Source organism: Protopterus annectens, chromosome 1.part0, assembly GCF_019279795.1.
Source record: "Protopterus annectens isolate FY-2018-M chromosome 1.part0, PAN1.0, whole genome shotgun sequence".
NCBI classification, from domain to species: domain Eukaryota; kingdom Metazoa; phylum Chordata; order Ceratodontiformes; family Protopteridae; genus Protopterus; species Protopterus annectens.
This window is the reverse complement of record NC_056725.1, coordinates 1,339,065,557-1,339,083,937: the sequence shown is the minus strand read 5'-3', so window position 1 is coordinate 1,339,083,937 and position 18,381 is coordinate 1,339,065,557. Positions and strand designations below refer to the sequence as shown.

Below are 18,381 nucleotides of genomic sequence, written 5' to 3'. Positions count from 1 at the left end.
GCACATCAATTTATTTTAAATTTCTCCCCAGAGACAACTATTACAAACCTACATATTCTAGAGGGACACCAGCCACTAACTGTCACCAAAGCGCTGTCCAAAACAAAAAGCATCATCTTCTGTAGTGCCTGATAATCAACCCGGTTGCCTAATAAGTAGCACTAAACAAGCCCTTGCAGACCCACTCCTTAAACTGCTTAACCTGAACTTAGCAGTTGGCTTATCCCAGGGGTTTGATACACAACTGTTGTAATGCCATTTCACAAGGGTGGCCCCTCTACTAACCCTGGGAATTATAGATCCATCAGTCTGACAAGTGTCATAACTGACCTGATAAACTTTGATATCACAAATCTTAACAGACTTGAGCCACAGCAGTTTGGCATTGTCAAGGACAGATACTGTCTGATTAATCTTGTTGACTTCTTTGAGAGGGTGACTTCGGCTGTAGACAGTGTACAAGCTGTCCATACAGTGCACTTAGACTTTGCCATGGTATCTGATACCACACCGCATGCAACATTATAAACAAGCTAAATGAGCTTCCAATTGACTGGTATGGAGTTAGATCAATAGTAAACTGGCTGAGGGATAGAACACATACGGTGGGAGTAGGGGGTGCATCCTCCGACAACATGAAGGCAACCAGTGATGTCCCTCAGGATTCTGTGCTGTGGCCTCTGCTGTTTAGCATCTATTTCTCAGATCTCCATATCTCCAAATGAAGATCTGTGGTTAACAAAGTTTGCAAATAATTGTAAGTTGGCAGTCATTATTAAGTCTTCCTCTAACATAGAGGCACTCAAACAGCAACTTATACTCATCATTAAATGTAAAATAAAATAAATGTAAAATAAAATAAAATAAATTAACAGGTGCACAATAAAAGTGCTGAAACTTAATGCTAAAAATATAATTTTGTCACATTCAGTAAACAACCCCTCCCTCCAACTTATAGTATAGAAAACACACCTCTTCAAAATGAGAACGTAGTGAGAGACCTGGGCACTTTGGTGGAGAGCTCCCTCATATTTGACCACCATATTGCAGTAGTGGTCAGGAAATCTTTTTGCCTTGTACAGCTCAATGAAAAAGTTATATCCTCCAGGTCAAAAGAAAACCTGACCTCCTTATACTCCACACTGATAGTGCCCATAGTAGAGTACAGAGCTCCCTTTGGGATGTTCCTCAAAAAGCATAAAAAGCAGTTGGAAATACCCCAAAGGTTCCTAGCTAAAAGATTCAAGAGCTTAAAAGATTAGGGTTACCAGGAGAGCCTGAAAGTTATTTCCCTGTATTCAGCATCATATTGACTCCTTAGGGGCAATTTCTCACACACTTACATGGTCATAAGAGATCCAGTAGTCCAAGATGGTGGTCACACAATATGGAGCTCTCCACCAAAGTGCCCAGGTGTGCAACATTTAAGTGCCTTCCATACTTTTAGACCAGTGGCTGCACAGACAGGGGCTAAAGTTAGAGGTGTCTCAATATACATCAGTAACAAGCATATCTCTATGGTGTTCATACAGGATGACATGCTGGAGTTCCTTCACATGCATATCAGTATAGACAAATATCCTTACTATATCCTAGCCAGCTATGAGTCACCATCCAGAAGTTTGAAATACATACTTGGACCTACTGGAGATGGTTACCATCCAACCTAACACCCTATTCTTGGGAGACTTAATTATCTATCTATACATTGGGAGTCCTACACGGCCTCAAATCTCAGACACAGAGATTCCTGGACTTTGTATATACAATCTTGACCAAATAGTGAATATGGCCACAAGAGGCTCCAACATACTTGACCTCATGTTCACAAATATGGGAGAATCCTACACCCCCCCCCCCCAAATATTGGGGTCCCTATTTTAGCGAACGCAATGAATTGCGAATGCTATTTGGTCAAACGTCATTCCACGAAAAGACAAAATACCGGAAGCATGGAGCAGAGATTTTTTTTCCCTAGGGAAAAAAATCACTGGGCCGTTTTCGGGACTTTACCATTTCCTCCACTGTGGTATATTTAAGTAGGGGTGGTATGGGTGACACAGCCCCCCACCCCCACATTGGGGGATGTTGGGGTTGAAGCCCCCCCACTTTATTTTGTGTTTTGATTTTTTTTTTCTTTTTTTTTTTTACGGATCAGCGATTTTTTCCCTGGGAAAAAAATCGCTGATGCGTGTGTTTGACATTTTTGGTTTTCGGGGATTGTTGGTCGATTATATAGCGTTTGCATTTCAGTGCATTTGCTTATATAATATAGACCCCCCCCAATATTTCATCCTCCCTGGTGAGGTCCGACCTTAAAGCTGTCTCTGAAATCAAAATCAATTTCATAACCCCATTAAAAGCAGTAACAGGAGGTATTTGAAGGCAAAATTACCTGATAAGTGATGCTTTGTCAAAATTCATTGCCCCCTCCAAACCGTGAGAACAACAAGACGTATGCCAAATTGCTCTCAGAAAATCTGTACAACCATGTCAGTGGCTGCATAGAGGCTGCTGTATCTACCAGAAGTAAGCCCAGAACTAGCCCCAGAAACAAACCACCCTGGTGGCATCTCAAATTAGACAATATATATATATATATATATATATATATATATATATATATACACAAAAGGGAAAAAATATGGCAAAAATCATGGAAGTTAATTCCCTTAAAGATAAAAACTCTCTCATCAAAGTAAATAGACAACTGAGAAGGCTAATTAGGTCAAGCAAAGCTAACTCTGAAATTATGCTATCCTCTCAGGTGAAAACAATAAGTATCCTTTTCTGTGCATTTAAAGTGTTTTCTTGATTGCATCTGCTTTATTTTCTGGAAAAAAACAAACAAACAAAAAAATATGTATGTATATATATATATATATATATATATATATATATATATATATATATATATATATATATATATATATATGGTTCCCTATCAGAAGCCTGAAACACTATAAGCCTGAAAATCAAAATCCTGAAAACTATATACTGAAAGTTCAAAATCCTGAAAGCCCAAAATCCTGAAACTACAAATAATGCTAATATGTCACTATAAAGACACTAATATCTACTAACTGACTCTGACCCTAACCCTAAGGTCCGTCACTATCACACACTCACCTGACCCGCGCCCTAACCCTAACTCACTTAAACCGCCCCTAACCCTAACATAAAACCAACCGCACACTTACCTGAACCCAACGCATGACCCAACACCACAGGGCTAACAATAGCAAAGCCACAATGACGTCAGTATGTCCATTTTGTGTTTTCAGGATTTTGAGTTTCAGGATTTTGGGCTTTCAGGATTTTGAACTTTCAGTCTATAGTTTTCAGGATTTTGATTTTCAGGCTTATAGTGTTTCAGGCTTCTGATAGGGAACCATATATATATATATATGCATATATATATATATATATATATATATATATATATATATATATACATACTTGTTTCCCGCCTTTCTAAGCTAATATAGTCCGGTTTTCAGGTTAGTGCTGAATTCAACGCTGTGTTACAAATCTCTTTGTTTGCCCATACCTTACTTGGATAGAAGGAAGTTTCTCTGTTCATCTATGAGAGAGGGGAGCTTTGAGCAGCCTATCTGTCCCTGGAGGAGTGGTTTCAGCCCAGAAATTAGTAGCTTATTGGCCATTTTGGGCTAATATCTCTCTTTCATTTCCCTGTTATAAATACCATATTTGCCAGGTTAGCCAGGGTAAAACTATTCCTGGCTCCACAAAGTCTCCTCTTCAATTTTTCCTTGGAACTAGACAAACTTTCAACTTAAGCACTCAAGCCATTCATTTCTCAGCCAGGCACTTGCTCAAAACTTTTAGCAAGCACTTATAAACCCTAGCACTAGACCCTCCTGTACTGTACAGAAGGACAAGGTTCTCTGTTCGACCTTACCAGCCATCCAGTAAAACAGTTCGCTGTACCTATCCAGGCATGTCCAAAGGGCAGTTTCAGGTGTACTCTCCAGTCCAACTGGTGAATCTGGGCATTTTGAAGCAATGTTACAACTGTCTCATGTACACAGACAAACCTCTCCTCCTACCACCAAACACTAATACATGCGAGAGATGCAGTTATACAGCCAAACTGGAGGCAAAGCTCTCTCAACCCAAGTCTGGAACTGACAGTCAAGAGGAGAAGGGTAATACTTGCATCACACCACCAGTCTTACATAGACCCATTAAACTAGCACCGGGAAAAAACACACATAAATGCATGAAAACATAGTCGGAGGCTCTAAATAAAAATCTGCAAAACCAACAGAGACCTCCAAAGCAAACATCCAAGCAACCTCCACCCCCCAACACAAACCATGAAGCACATACTTCACAAAACCAGTGTGCCATGCAATCACAGCCCTTAAAGCAAAATAAAATACCCAACATACTAGTAATAGGTGACTCTGTAGTCAGGCACACTGACGTCCCACACACTAGGCTGAATAAGGAGAGGGTTACTGTTAGCTGCCTGTCAGGTGCCAGGATCCGCCACATAACGCAAGCACTCAGGTCACTCCAGAACAAGTACAAATATGACTGTCATTGTCCATGTTGGTGTGAATGACCTGAGCCATACCTCCCTGGACTACATGGAAAGAGACATGGAAGAGCTCTCAGATCACGTCGCCCAGGCCGGTGTGACCCTGACCCAGAGTAGCATCCTGCCCACACCAAGAATGATACCACGGTATAAAGAAAAAAATTCTCGATTTCAACAATTGGCTAAGTTTCTGGTGTCTTTCAAAGGGGATCCAGTGTCTGTCCACCTGGGATGACATGCTCAACAAGCCACCCTGCTTCGCTAAAGACGGCTTGCATCTGTCACCCTTAGGCTTTCGAATACTGGCCAAGGCTCTTGCCACCCCCATAGTGTCTTTTTAGGCAAGGCTCAAAAGACAAACCCACCGCCGTAAATAGCACAAGTAACAAAAAACTGAGGGTAATGCTACTCAATGCCAGAAGTCTAAACCTCAAAATGCACTCACTCGAGGCACTCCTCAGTATGGAGAAAATCGATATGTGTGCAGTAATAGAAACCTTCTTTAAGGCTCCAGAGAGCACCCCAGCACTACCAGGCTACAACTCATACCATACATTTCGGCCACAGAACCCAAACCAAAATAAAAAAGACGGGGGCATATCCATATTCGTCAAGGATACCCACACCTCCAAGTTAGTGGTACAGCACAATGCTTCAGAGATCATTCACGTGCAACTAGCAACTAACAACGAGCAAAACTGCAGTTCAAAGTGTAGCTTGCTACAGATCACCCACCATGTCCCAGGACCCCCATTCTGCATTTCTGGAAACACTGGGAAACATAAAGGTCCTACCAAACACCCTATTATTGGGTGATTTCAATTACCCAAACATTAACTGGGAGAACTACTCAAGTACTAACTCCCTTGCCCAACATTTCCTAGAATTTATAAACTCAAGTGCCCTAGTTCAACTGGTCAACACTGCCACCAGAGGTGACAACATATTGGACCTGGTCATCACCAACATGGGTGACCGGTGTTCCTCACCAGAGGTCAACCCGTCACTGGTTATATCTGACCATAAACAAATCACTTTGGATATCCACATTTCGCCCCCACCCCCGGACAAGGAAACCACCATGAAAAACTTTTCAAAAACAAACTTCACATTACTTAAGACCGAGGTGGAAAGTTTCAAAGCCCCCATGCTGAAGGATAACGCTGTCCAAGCTGCAAAATCCTTTACTAATGCATTCTACGGGCACCTACAAGAATGCATGGATCGTGCCATCCCAAGCAAAACCAAGACTCACTCCTCCAAGAAAAGGAAACCAGTCTGGTGGACTCCTGACATAAACAAGCTATACAGTAGAAGGTGGAAACTAGTACAGAAAAGAGTAAAATCCCAAGAAGGGAAGACATCCCTGATCAGTATCAGCAAGAAACTACGATCCCTCATAAAATCATCCAAGGCGAGCTTTGAAAGAAAAATTGCCAAGGACTCCAAAGATAACCACAAGGCATTCTTTAGCTATGTCAAGAAGCTTAAGTGGCAATACTCAGATCTGCTTGGAGTTAGTGCTGAATGGCACAAAATACACTGAACCGACCGATATCACCAACATCCCGGCAGACAGGTTCAGTGCAAATGTCACCCCCCTCTCACCCCCAAAAGGGCCCATAACCATACCAGAAGAATGTAGAGTCCCTGAAATCACAGACACTCAGGTTAAAACAGCCCTCTCCAAAGCCTAAAACACAGCATCAATGAGACCGGACAGTGTCCCAGGCTGCGTCCTACATGAGCTCAAAGAAGAACCAACCCCTCACCTAAACACACTGTTCAAACTCAGCCTCTCCACAGGCTATATACTCATAGAGTGGCACACAGCAACGGTTATTCCACTCCACAAAGGTGGAGCCACAACAGACCCCGGGAACTATCTCCCTATAAGCCTGACTAGCTTGGTCTGCAAGGCTATGGAGCACATCATCATGGAACTCATTAACAGAGACATTGGGAAACTCCAAACACTGGACCCTACCCAGTTCGGCTTTAAGGGCAGATCATGCCTTCTAAACCTGGTGGACTTCTTTGAGACAGTTACCAAGGCTATAGACAAGGGAAAGGTGGTACACACAACCTACGTAGACCTCGCTAAGGCCTTCGACACCATTCCCCATTCTGGTATTATAGACAAGCTCACCAGCCTGAACATAAACCCCTACGTCACAAGATGGGTTGCCAACTGGCTCACGGACAGAACCCACATGGTGAAAGTTGCGGGAGCTAGGTCCGACTCTAAAGCAGTTACAAGTGGCATTCCCCAGGGCTCTGTCCTTGGACCCCTCCTGTTTGGCATATACATCTCAGAGGTACAGACAAGCACAGGAGGACTATGGCTGACCAAGTTCACAGACGACTGGAAAGCAAGGGCTATAATTGACTCTCCGGCTGACACAGACATCCTCAAATAGGGTCTCACTGAGACAGATACCTGATGTCAAAATCATGGCCTCAAGCTAAATGCCAAAAAGTGCATAGTCATCCCCTTTGGAAAAAACAAAGTACCCACAAACTACCACATAGGTGGTAGTCCCCTAAATACGGAAGACGTAATAAGGGATCTGGGGACCCAAGTAGATAGAAATCTCGCCTTTGAATATCACATTGCCAAAGTGGTTAGAAAATCCTTCTACGTGGCCCACCTAATCACAAAAGGGTTCGCATTCAGATCAAAAGAGGTCATTGTGCCCCTCTACTCATCACTCATCAGACCCATCATAGAGTACAACGCCCCCATTTGGGATGTACCTTACAAGGCACCTGCAACAGCAGGAAAGACCACAGAAGTACGTCACCAAAAGGATCACTGGCCTCAAACAGATGCCCTAAGCAGCTCGACTGAAGAAACTCCAACTGTACTTGGTTGCATACCACCTACTCAGAGTTGATCTCTGCCTGCCATACAAGGCCATGCCCAACCCAGAATTGATGGACATGCTCCATCTAAAGAAAACCTTATCCCCTTGAGCCACATGCTGTTGGGATCTAAACCTCACCACAACAATAAATAGGACATGCTGGAGGGATAGATTCCTGTCCCAGAGACTTCCCATGCTTTGGAACAAGATTCCAATCTACATTAGGCAGAGCTCCTCGCTAACAGTCTTCAAAAGAAACCTTGATGAGTGGATGGGAAACAGAAAGTTTACCCCAGAGATCACTTCAGTGGTTCTGCTGGACAGAGGCACAGAGAACTAATCTAAGGGGGCGGCAAAAGCCAACACATTCTGGCTAGGCTTATAAATGCCTTTGGGCAGATAGCCTAGTACCTACATATGAACCTATGAAGATCTTCTGCAACTATGTCAAAAACCTCGAGGACAGCACACAGCAATCTGCTGAACTGGTGGTTAATGGTACCACATTCACAGAGCTTGGCGATATAATGAACCTGTTAGTGGACAAATTAATTTTTAGCCTTACACCCCTGTCATCCACAACACAGTAATACCCTCAGACATAACCTATCCAACTATAACTAGGGAGTATGTACTGGTTGCACTCATTAAAGCCACGAACACAGCATCAATGTGCCCCAATAGCATCCCAAGATGCTGCCCGAATAGTCTAATATGATGCATTAGGATTCCTGAAGTTATTGTTTAACTATAGTCTTAAAACAGGCTTTGTGCCACATGAATGTAGGACTGTGGCAGTCATCCCCCTTCCTAAGGGAGGACCTTTAACAGATCCTGGAAACTGCTGACCCATTAGTCTGACTAGTCTTATTTGCAAAGACATGGAAGGGATTATCATGAAAATAATTAACAAGGACATAGAAGACCTCCAGACATGGGATCCATACCAGTTTAGCTTTTAAAAGGAAGGTCATGCTTACTGAATCCAGTAGACTTCTTTGAAAAGATCACTAAGGCTATGGATGAGGAGAAAACTGTGCATACTGCCTACCTAGATCTGGCTCAGGCATTTGATACAGTACCCCACTCGGGCATTGTCAACAAACTTACAGAACTAGGTATAAACTTCCTTATAATATGCTGGATAGCTAGCTGGCTCACTGATAGGAACCAGAAGGTTAGAACAAAGAAGCTGTTCACCAGTGGGGTCCCCAGGGCTCACTGACAAGCCCACAACTCTTTGGCATCTACTTTTCAGAAAAGCAGATGTCAGAGGCCTCTGTCTACCAAGGTTGCAGATGATTGCAAACTGGGTGCAGTCATTGAATCCTCCTCCAGAATGAGTACACCCTTTAGCAAGGTCTAATACATAGAAATGCTTGCTGCCAAAGCCATGCCTTAAAGCTCAGTACCAAGGTATGCATTATCATTCCTTTTGGGAATCTGCAACCCCAGTTAACTACATCATCAATAAAATACCCTTAAATGTTGATTCTTTAGTCAGGAATCTGGGAACTCATGTAGATATTACTTTGTACATTTAGAGCTTTTCTCCCCGGGCCTCTGCTGAAAATGGACCTGTATCCAATCGGACTTTCCTGGTTAACAAATGTAAAATAAAATAAAAAATAAATAAATAAAATAAAATATTAGCCTAGTGTTTGACCACCATATCCAAGGTATTAAGAAAAGCCTTCTATGTTGCTCACCTTATATGTAAGAGCATGGCATCTAGGTCCAGAGAGGTCATCGTACTACTGTACTCAGTCCACATCAGGCCCATCGCAGAGTATAATGCCACCCTCAATTTGTACCTGACCAGACGTATGCAGGAAATGGAACGTCCATAAAGGTTTGTTATAAAAAGAATACAGGGAGTAAACACAATGGCCTATGCTGATCACCTCAATGCCCTGTCTGTTTACTCGGTATCATACAGAATAGAGGTGATCTTTGCTTGGCATGCAAACCATTCCTGGACCCTGTTTTGATGAATCTCCTGCACATCTGCAAAATGATCAACATCAGGACTGCTAGATTAAAACACCTATCTACAACATGTTGTATTATCTACAACAACTGGCAAGGCCACAGAAATACCTCACAAAGAGGATTACTGGCCTCAAACAGATGCCCTACGCAGACTGTCTCAAAAAACTCCAGCTTTACTCCCTCGCATATTGCCTACTCAGAGGCGATCTCTGCCTAACATGCAAAGCTATGTCAAACCCAGAGTTGTTGGACATGCTCCACTTAAAGAAATCCCAATCCCTCTGAGCTACATGCTCTAGGGACCTAAACCTTATCACCACAATAAACAGAACATGCTGGAGGGATAGATTCCTGTCCCAGAGACTTCCCATATTCTGGAACAGACTACCTATCTGTGTCAAACAGAGCTCCTCATTAGCACTCTTCAAGAAAAATCTTGATGATTGGATGGGAGATAGGAAATTCACCCTGGGGATCACTTCTGTGGCTCTGCTCGACAGGGGCACAGGAAAATAATTTTCTTGGGTGGCGAAAGCCAGGGTACATTTTTGGCTAGGCTTATATAGGCCCTAGGGCCAATAGCCTAGTACCCTCCTATGAACCTAAATTTTTCTTGCACTGTAAATAGAACATGTTGGAGAGACTGATATATTTCTCAAAAATTTCTCATTCTCCGGAACAAGCTTCCCATCCATGTGAAACAGAGTTCCTCTATATCCCTATTTAAGCACAACTTAGACCTATGGATGGGTAATCGGAAATTCATCCTTGGTCTGACTCCTCACTAAATTACCTGCTATAAATCAAGTTCGTGTATCACATTTGGGTTCCACAGCTAGGCTTTTAAGGGCCCTAATGATCGGCAGCCTAGTATATACCTATGAACCTAAGAACTCTTATACTTTTAAAAGTCAAACAGTCCTACTTACATGAGCAACACAGATTTAAATCTTCTCCATCAAATCAATGAGAGAAGGTGTAAGGATAGATTCTTCACACAGCACCTCCCCCTTCTTTGTAATACATTTCCTCTACAAATTAAGCACTGTGCTTTTTTCCTGCTGTTGCGTGATCTCAAAGTTGGTATATATAATTAGCAGGATGTGTGTGTGGGGCACAGCTTCCCACATGGGTGATAAAGGGTGTTCGTCCCACCCCACCCCACCCTCTGCAAAAAACTTGATTTTTGCTTTATTCGTGTGTTGAGTTTCACACCTTTTTGATGAATGTTTTGCCATTTACTGTTTTTGTACTTTGATATGTCAAAGTACATCCATATCTTTCCATCTCTCTCTCTCTCTATATATATATATATATATATATATATATATAATGTATATATATATATATATATATATATATATATATATATATATATATACATATATATATATATATATATATATATATATACATATATATATACATACATACACACATATGCATTCTATCAGAGCACAAAAAAAAAAAAAAGGATCTCCTGTGATGTGGCAGTCCTTCATGTCACTGTAATACCTTCACTCAATCACTTCTACGCAAAGGGGAAACACAAAAACAAAAAAATAAAGAACAAAGGCCATCCTCGGTGCTCACAATCACACTTCCTCTTGCTTCGAGGCAACTGCCCCCTTCACCCCACCCTAGCTACACTTCTGCATTCTAGTGCCATTGTACATGAACAAAGGGGACATTTACAACTTTGGGCAGTATATTTTATTTTATTTGTATTTCTTTTATGGGCTAGAGCACTGATTTCCATAGACTTTTTTCAGACTCAGCTGGGAGTGGTGTCTAGTTAAGTGATTTGCTCTGAGTCACACAGTTAGGCAGTGAAGGATGATGGAATCATACCTTGCACCTTCTAAAGAGGTATCGTACCCCTCCTGCACAGCATGACAGTACTGTTGAGAATGACTGACAAATGCATAACAGGAGATGCAGAAAGTAAGATGAGAGATGAGCAGTTTGGGTTCAGATCAGGATGCAGCACAACTGACTTGGTGTTTGGGGTAAGAGATGTAATTGAGAAGAATCTAGAGTTGAGGGAAGAGTCCAACTGGGTATTTCTGAACTTGGAAAAAGCAGAAGACAAAGTCCCACGAACGCTGATTTGAGCAGTCCTTCAGTAGTTTGAAGTCCCAGAAACATTGGTAGAATTAGTGCAGACAATGTACAAAGACCCAATGACATGAGTATGAACAGTGTTCGGACTCACATAAGGGTTTCCAGTGGGTATGGGTGTGTATTGGGATTCAGCTGTCAGCCCACTGCTGTTTATGCTGGTGATGGACCACATTAGAAAATAGGTTGTAAGTGGATAGATCAGCAAAGTTGCTGTATACAGATGTGACATTACAAGCAGACTCTGAACAGTAACGTCAGCAAATGTTAGTAGAATGGAATGCAAAACTGACGGCACATGGAATGAAAGTGTCATGGCAGCAAATGAGGGAAATCAAATGAAGATGAAAACTGGGACAGAAAGAAAAATAGTGGAACAATTTAACAGCTTCAGGTATCTTGGTGGGGTGGTTGAGAAGAACAAAAGTCTGAATGAAGTCAAAGCTAGAAACGGACAAGTTGCAGAGTGTCAGGGGTACTATGTAACGGATGAATGCCAAATAAGCTGAAAAGTAAGGTGTACAAAATGATGGAGACTGGTGCTACTGCATGGTATAGAAATCTGGGCAGTGAAAGCAGAGCAGTTGTTGAGGTGAAGGAGTTGAAGTGCCTGAGAGGGGTGGTAAGATGGACACTGAGCTAGATGAAGACATTAGGGCATCAGAACAGAAGCTAAAATAGCTGCAGTTGCAGGGGAAAGTCAAATTGAACAGATTCTGGTGGTTTGGGCTTTCGCATGAAAGCAGAATACAGTCTGATGAAGAGGATTGTATAAGACAGAAGGAAGACAAGAAGAAACAAGGTCATCCAGCAAAGAGCTAGATACATTGCATAAGAGAAGATCTGCAACTGTCATGGTTGACTATTGAAGAATGTAGGAGAGTGGAATTGAATCAGAATATACGGCAACAATCAATGGGACATCCTGACCCCATGTAGAAAGTGAGAAAAAAGAAGAGTTGATATATAAGTAAGTGTGTGTGTCTGTGTGTGTGTGTGTGCTACATATAGATAGACAACATAACTTAGTGTCGATGAAATGTAGTTTTACAGCCTTACGGGTAGTGCATTCTTTCCTTAATGAAGAACAAAGCTAAAAAACAGAAAACCAGTTGTACTGGAAGAATATTAGCATATAAATTACTAAAATATGCGGTCATAACTTCTAATGTAAGATCTAAGTCAAAGATCACTTTGCATTCTTATTAAAAATAAGGAAACAGGATTCAACCTGGTTTTACTTGTTTAAACCATGGTATGTTAAGTAAAAATAAGAGACATGCTTCATCAGATCTAAGTTGTGCATACAAGTAACAAGTAATATATACTCTTCTGTTTTCCATATAAAAAGCCATGTAAATTACAATGGAGGCGTACATCCACGAGTAGTTAAACAGATCACATTCAATGACAGTGACTGAACAGTGGTACACTCATAGTTTGCATTTTTATTGCGACAGGTGCAGTTTACTCCTTATCTGAAGTACCAAGTCACTGTGTATCTAGCTGTTGATCAGTGTGCTTACACATCAAATAGCAGAAAGCATCCAGTCCTGCATTTTTGTTACATTGCTATAGTATAGCAGTAAACTATGGCTGGGTGTGGGTAATGCTGGATTTGCCCACGGTTGGTGTGATGTGGTCATGAGGGTGAAGTCAACTGTGGGTAAATCTGCATTACCTACACCCAGCTGTGGGTTATTGCCATTATACAATGACATTATTTAAGAAGACAGTTACTTACTTTTCGTTTCGTAAATAATATCCTTGTATAAGGTGCCTTGCTGCTCTTCTGCATTTTCACCAGTATCCTGGGGCTTTCTTGATGCACTGCGCATGCGTAGGGGACTTTCATTCCCACACTTATGCAGTACATCAGTGCTGTGTAAAGGAAGCAACAGAGAAAGGAAGATCTACATTGCTTTTTTGTTTCTTTCTAATTAAAAAAGAAAGAAATCGGGAGACTTTCAACGTATAGGAGAGATGAGACAGAGATAATCAGGTACGTTTGTCTAGTTTTGCATAATGTCCCTGATTATCCTTTTATTTTTCTCTGTCCTGTCTGTCTCGTTCTTTTGAAGTCTCCATTTTTTGAAAGTTTATTTAAAAAAATATAGAGTTTCCATAGCACATATTAATAGAAGAAAGTCCAGCCACTGGACCTTTTTTCCACTGGTATATGCTTGATTTACAACGGCCACGCTGGTTGGAATGACCAGTCAGCGTGCTCATTTTTGAATGTTAATGGTCAGTCATTGTATAATGTATAGTAAAACAGATGGTAGTGAGACTCTCAGCTCAGTGTGGAATACTGTAGTGGGAGAGGGAAGGTGCATGGTGTTTATCAGAACCCAAAAACGAACTCTGCCTGTAAGGACTGACGTGTAATTAGGACTTAGTAACTGTATGTGAGTCTAGGAAGCATTTGAGAAAAAGAGACGAGAGGAAGTTGTCCTCAGGGTTAGTGTTAAGACAAGTTAAAAGAAAAAACAAGTATGAATATATACGTGTATGAAGATAGGGGAAGGGGAAAGGGTCAGAGATGAGCCAAGCGTAAGGAATTTTATATATATATATATATATATATATATATATAATTGTAGTTATACATTGTAAAAGAACAGAGATGAGAAAGAGGGAATCTCTGAGCTTCAGTTCTGCAGTTATTACTTTGAAGTAAAATTATATCAAGGTGTAAATCATGTTTCTTTTTGTCATTGTGCCTTATTGCATGCTTGGATCATGTATTAGAACAGTTTACATTGAAAACCTGGAAAATGCATCAGTTGACCGGCATGCGGTTGACTTGCAGTTTTCAAGTCAGCGGAATGTTGAACCAAAATGCATCGACTACACTACAGTGAACGGGTTGTGTAGCTCAAGTATTTGGATTTGACATTGTGCAGGGAGATCGTGGTTCAGTGAGGAACAGGGAATTAGCCCATTTCCTCACTGTAGTGCGATCTCAGAGTTGATATATTTAATGTGCAGGCGTGGGGGGGGGCACAGCTCACCACATGGGAGGGTACAGGGGGCATATCCCCCTGAAAAATAGTTGAATTAACTTACTGTTGACTTTAGAGTGTAACAGTACGTTAATGTGCATAGCAGGAGGTGTTTGATGTCACCTCCTGCTATGTCGAATACATCGAACCACAGTTGTCAATGTATTCATTTTCACCTTAGTTTACTTTTCGGCATTCCGGATTCAGCATTTTGGGTCAACATTCTAAATGGTCGACCGAAGCGGATTCGAAATTCCGATAGTAAACCTATTAGAACATAATGCATGGACTGCCTAATTACTTATTTGAAGTGTCTAGCTTTTTAAAATGATCATGCCTGACAAAATCAGAGATCATGTAGCAGCTTTCTGCAAGGCCTTGTCCATTCATTAAAGCAATTGTTTTATTTTGTTAAGAAGGTGTGCTTTTGGTAACCTTTCTGAAACTATGTATGCTGCTTTTTATTTAGAGTATATCTTAATGTCATTGTCATACACTACAGAAGTTAACCGACTGCTTAGTCTGTAGCTGTCCATTTCCTTTCCTGTGCACATCTGTTGAAATATGAATTCCTGAGCATCGCAGTTCTGCTTGAAAGTCAACCTAGATGTGCTCGCCTTGGCTGTCTGGTTTACCTTTCTTGATACTGTTTAGTTTTGCAGGACCTTGACTACCATGATTGATTTCATGTTGACAACAGTTAATGTCCTCATCAGACCGGATCGAGTCTTGGTTCACAGGGAAGCTGGTGTGATTTGGCATCCTTAAGTAATCATAGTCCGTCTTACTAAGTAGAAGACAGCTACAACCAGATCAACCTGATGGATCAATCATATGCACTTTTTCTCTGAAAGAGATGTTTGGCTTGAATGAATAAGTAAAGTATAAATATGTTTTGGAGTTTGATGTTATGGCAACCTAATTACCTTTTTTTTTGTTATTCTTTTAGATCACTGGCTGTTGGCAGTGGAAGTATGATGTGTCGAATTGGTAGCATTGTAGCCCCGTTCTGTGTTTACCTTGCAAACATTTGGATGTTCCTTCCACAGGTAGTAGGCTAGACTGAGAATTCTTAAGCATATATGTGTACTTAATTTTGTTATTAATATCCTTTCTTCGTATGTCATCTCTGACATTGTCTAGGCAGTAACCTGTTTGAACAGTACTTGACTGGGTCTGTGATGAAATGTTGCATCTCCTTTAATCAAGATTCAAAACATCAAAAACAGATCACATCCAAAATTTTACAAAGTTGCACATAAAGTCATCATACAACACTATTGAATTATTCTGATATGGGCGTTTTTTTTCTCCATACCCCTGATCTCTATGCATATTACCCTCAAGGTAGAACACACTCATGAAACAGGGAAATGTTTAAAAAAAACAGAGAAACTGTATTTTCCAAATTGTGATCATTTGAGAAGTCAATGTCTGGTAGCTATTTAAGTATTAGATTAAAAGTATGTACAGGGAGTTAATCTTCTGATGGTCTGAAGAGTATTATATGCCCAGTTGTTAACAGTTCTTTTTCATTAAGCAGTTTCAGTCTAGTGTATCCATTTACCCGGTTCTTTTCACATGTACTTGTTTTGTTCATCTTTAAACTTGCAGTCTTTGCAGTTTCATTGTCAAAGGTGCTCAATATTAACCTGTCTCAAAACTGGAAAACATTTCTATCACCTTACATCAGTTCACAGTGCTACCTTCACGACATACATTTTTGTAAAGATCCATTTAAAAATAAAGATACACATTATATGGTGATGTGGGCCTGTATGTGGTATATTTATCCATTTTTTTTACCAACTTAAAGGTTGGAAATAGGAGTAAAGGAAACAGATGGAAAGGGGAAGCAAACAAGGGGTAGAGCATTAGGTGAGGAAATAAGGAATGAGCGGGATGGAGATGAGGAGGAGGGAAATACCTTTTTTTGTGAGACACATGCCCATTTATATTTTTGAAGATAAGGTTAAACTAGGGAATTAGGAAAAGTAAGAGGAAGGTGAGACGGTTAGGTTAGGCAGTAAGGGAAGACAGACGTGACTGACAAGCTGTGTGGTAACACACTGAGTGAGTAGGAACACAGTAGTGAAAGTGACATCAGACAAATAGAGGAAAAACAGTGGTGAGGGGAGAAGTGATTGACAGCAGAGGTGGTTTTGGACACAAAAGGGCAAGGAACACTAAGTTGAGGAATAGGATGGAGTGTACTCAGCTGCAGGTTCTGCCAGCTGAGACCCAGCAGGAGATTATTCACCACTCTGGGTATCATCCCCACTGAGTCCTGGCTTGAATGGTGGAGCCAGTGCTGGAAAAGGATTCTATTCAACAAGTTGCTGGAGAAGGTTCTCCATATGCCCAATTCAGGCATCCAACCTCCTGTCTGTAGTATCCCTCATAATGTTTGCCTGCTGACAATGGGTGACAAAGGGATCACCTCCACTGACTCTGTTGCCATTGAATACAAATGCACCAGGATCCAGTGCAGGGATATCTGAAAAGGATGGTGAAGGCAGGGCAGGAGATGTGGAGGTAACTGTAGCAAGCCAGGTCCCAGATGTGCGGGGTACTTCTGGTGGTGGTGTTAGTGGTGGTGGCACTGCTGCTGCTGCCATCTGTGGGGGGCAGTAGGCCTTACTACTGGGACTGGTGCAGGTCATTGTGCTGTTGCATATAATAGTAAAATAAATAGAGAGAAACAAAATAGTAAATAAAATGAATGTATTCAAAAGAGACTACATTGACAAAGGGGTGGGGAGAGAGAAGTATAAATGCAATGAAAAACTGAAGTTGTTTAATGCATAGATTACTGTTGCAGTCACCTAACCTTTATATGTCTTTCCCCCGTGATCAGACAGCTTATAAAACTAAGGGTACCTTCCACTCATTGTCAGGAACTCCAGCAGAGCTCCATGTGAAGGAAGACAGGACATAAAAAGCTTCAGAGTTTTTTTTTTCACTAAAGAACGCTCCTTTGACAGACCCCATGGAACTGTCAGTCAGTCAGCTAGCAATCATTCAAAGTTAGGCTGATAATTCCCCTGTGGGGGAAAAACCTTCCAATAGTTTTATTTTGCTGAGGAGAACCTGTGGTTTTCTGATTGAAGTATATGGTTTAGCGAGGAAATGTTTTTTGGACTGTCATTGCATTTCTAAGAGAATGTACATTTAAATGCTTGTGTGAGCATTTTGTGTGAAAATTTCCATGCTTTGACAGAATTTATATTCAGGATTTATGGTTTGTATATTAAAGACAAGATACCATGCTTGTGAGAGACTGCCAGTGGTTTACTTGCCTCAAACCACTTGATGTTTATCATTTTCACTGCTGCAGGACAAGACACAACAACCAGTCAATTTTAAAAAGCAATGGTTCCCTCCAACATCTTCCTTCTAACTGATTGAGGAGCCGTTTGGAGAAAATAGTGCCAAGCATGCTGTTTTGGAACATTAACCTTAAGTTAGCTACAGGATTTGTTCGCAAAGTATGGCAGACTGCACTTGTGATGTCCGTTCAGAAAGGCAGCTCTACCACAGACCCTGGAAACTCTAGACCCATAGTCTGACTTGCAAAGCCTTGAAATGTATCGTATATGACCTCATAAAATATGATATCAGAAACCTTTCCAGGCTAGACCCACATCATTTTGGCTTTGTCAAAAGGGAATCCTACCTACTCAGATTCTTTGAGAATGGCACACAATATGTAGACAGTGGTCATTCTGTTCACAGAGCTTATTTAGGTCTGCCAAAGCATTCAACACCATGCCTCATGCTGACATAGTTACATGCCTTAGAAGTGTATATGTACCTGGTGAAGTGGCTA

General features: G+C 41.2%; 1 protein-coding gene across 1 annotated transcript in view; it reads left to right on the top strand.

The window, feature by feature from the left end:
- SLC22A16 (solute carrier family 22 member 16) overlaps positions 1-15,613 on the top strand; it is a 530,176-nt gene extending 514,563 nt beyond the window's left edge. The window contains exon 7 of the mRNA XM_044071399.1: positions 15,502-15,613. Coding sequence (XP_043927334.1) covers positions 15,502-15,613 — 112 coding nt within the window. The remainder of the gene's footprint in view (positions 1-15,501) is intronic.
- The last annotated feature ends 2,768 nt before the right edge of the window (positions 15,614-18,381 follow it).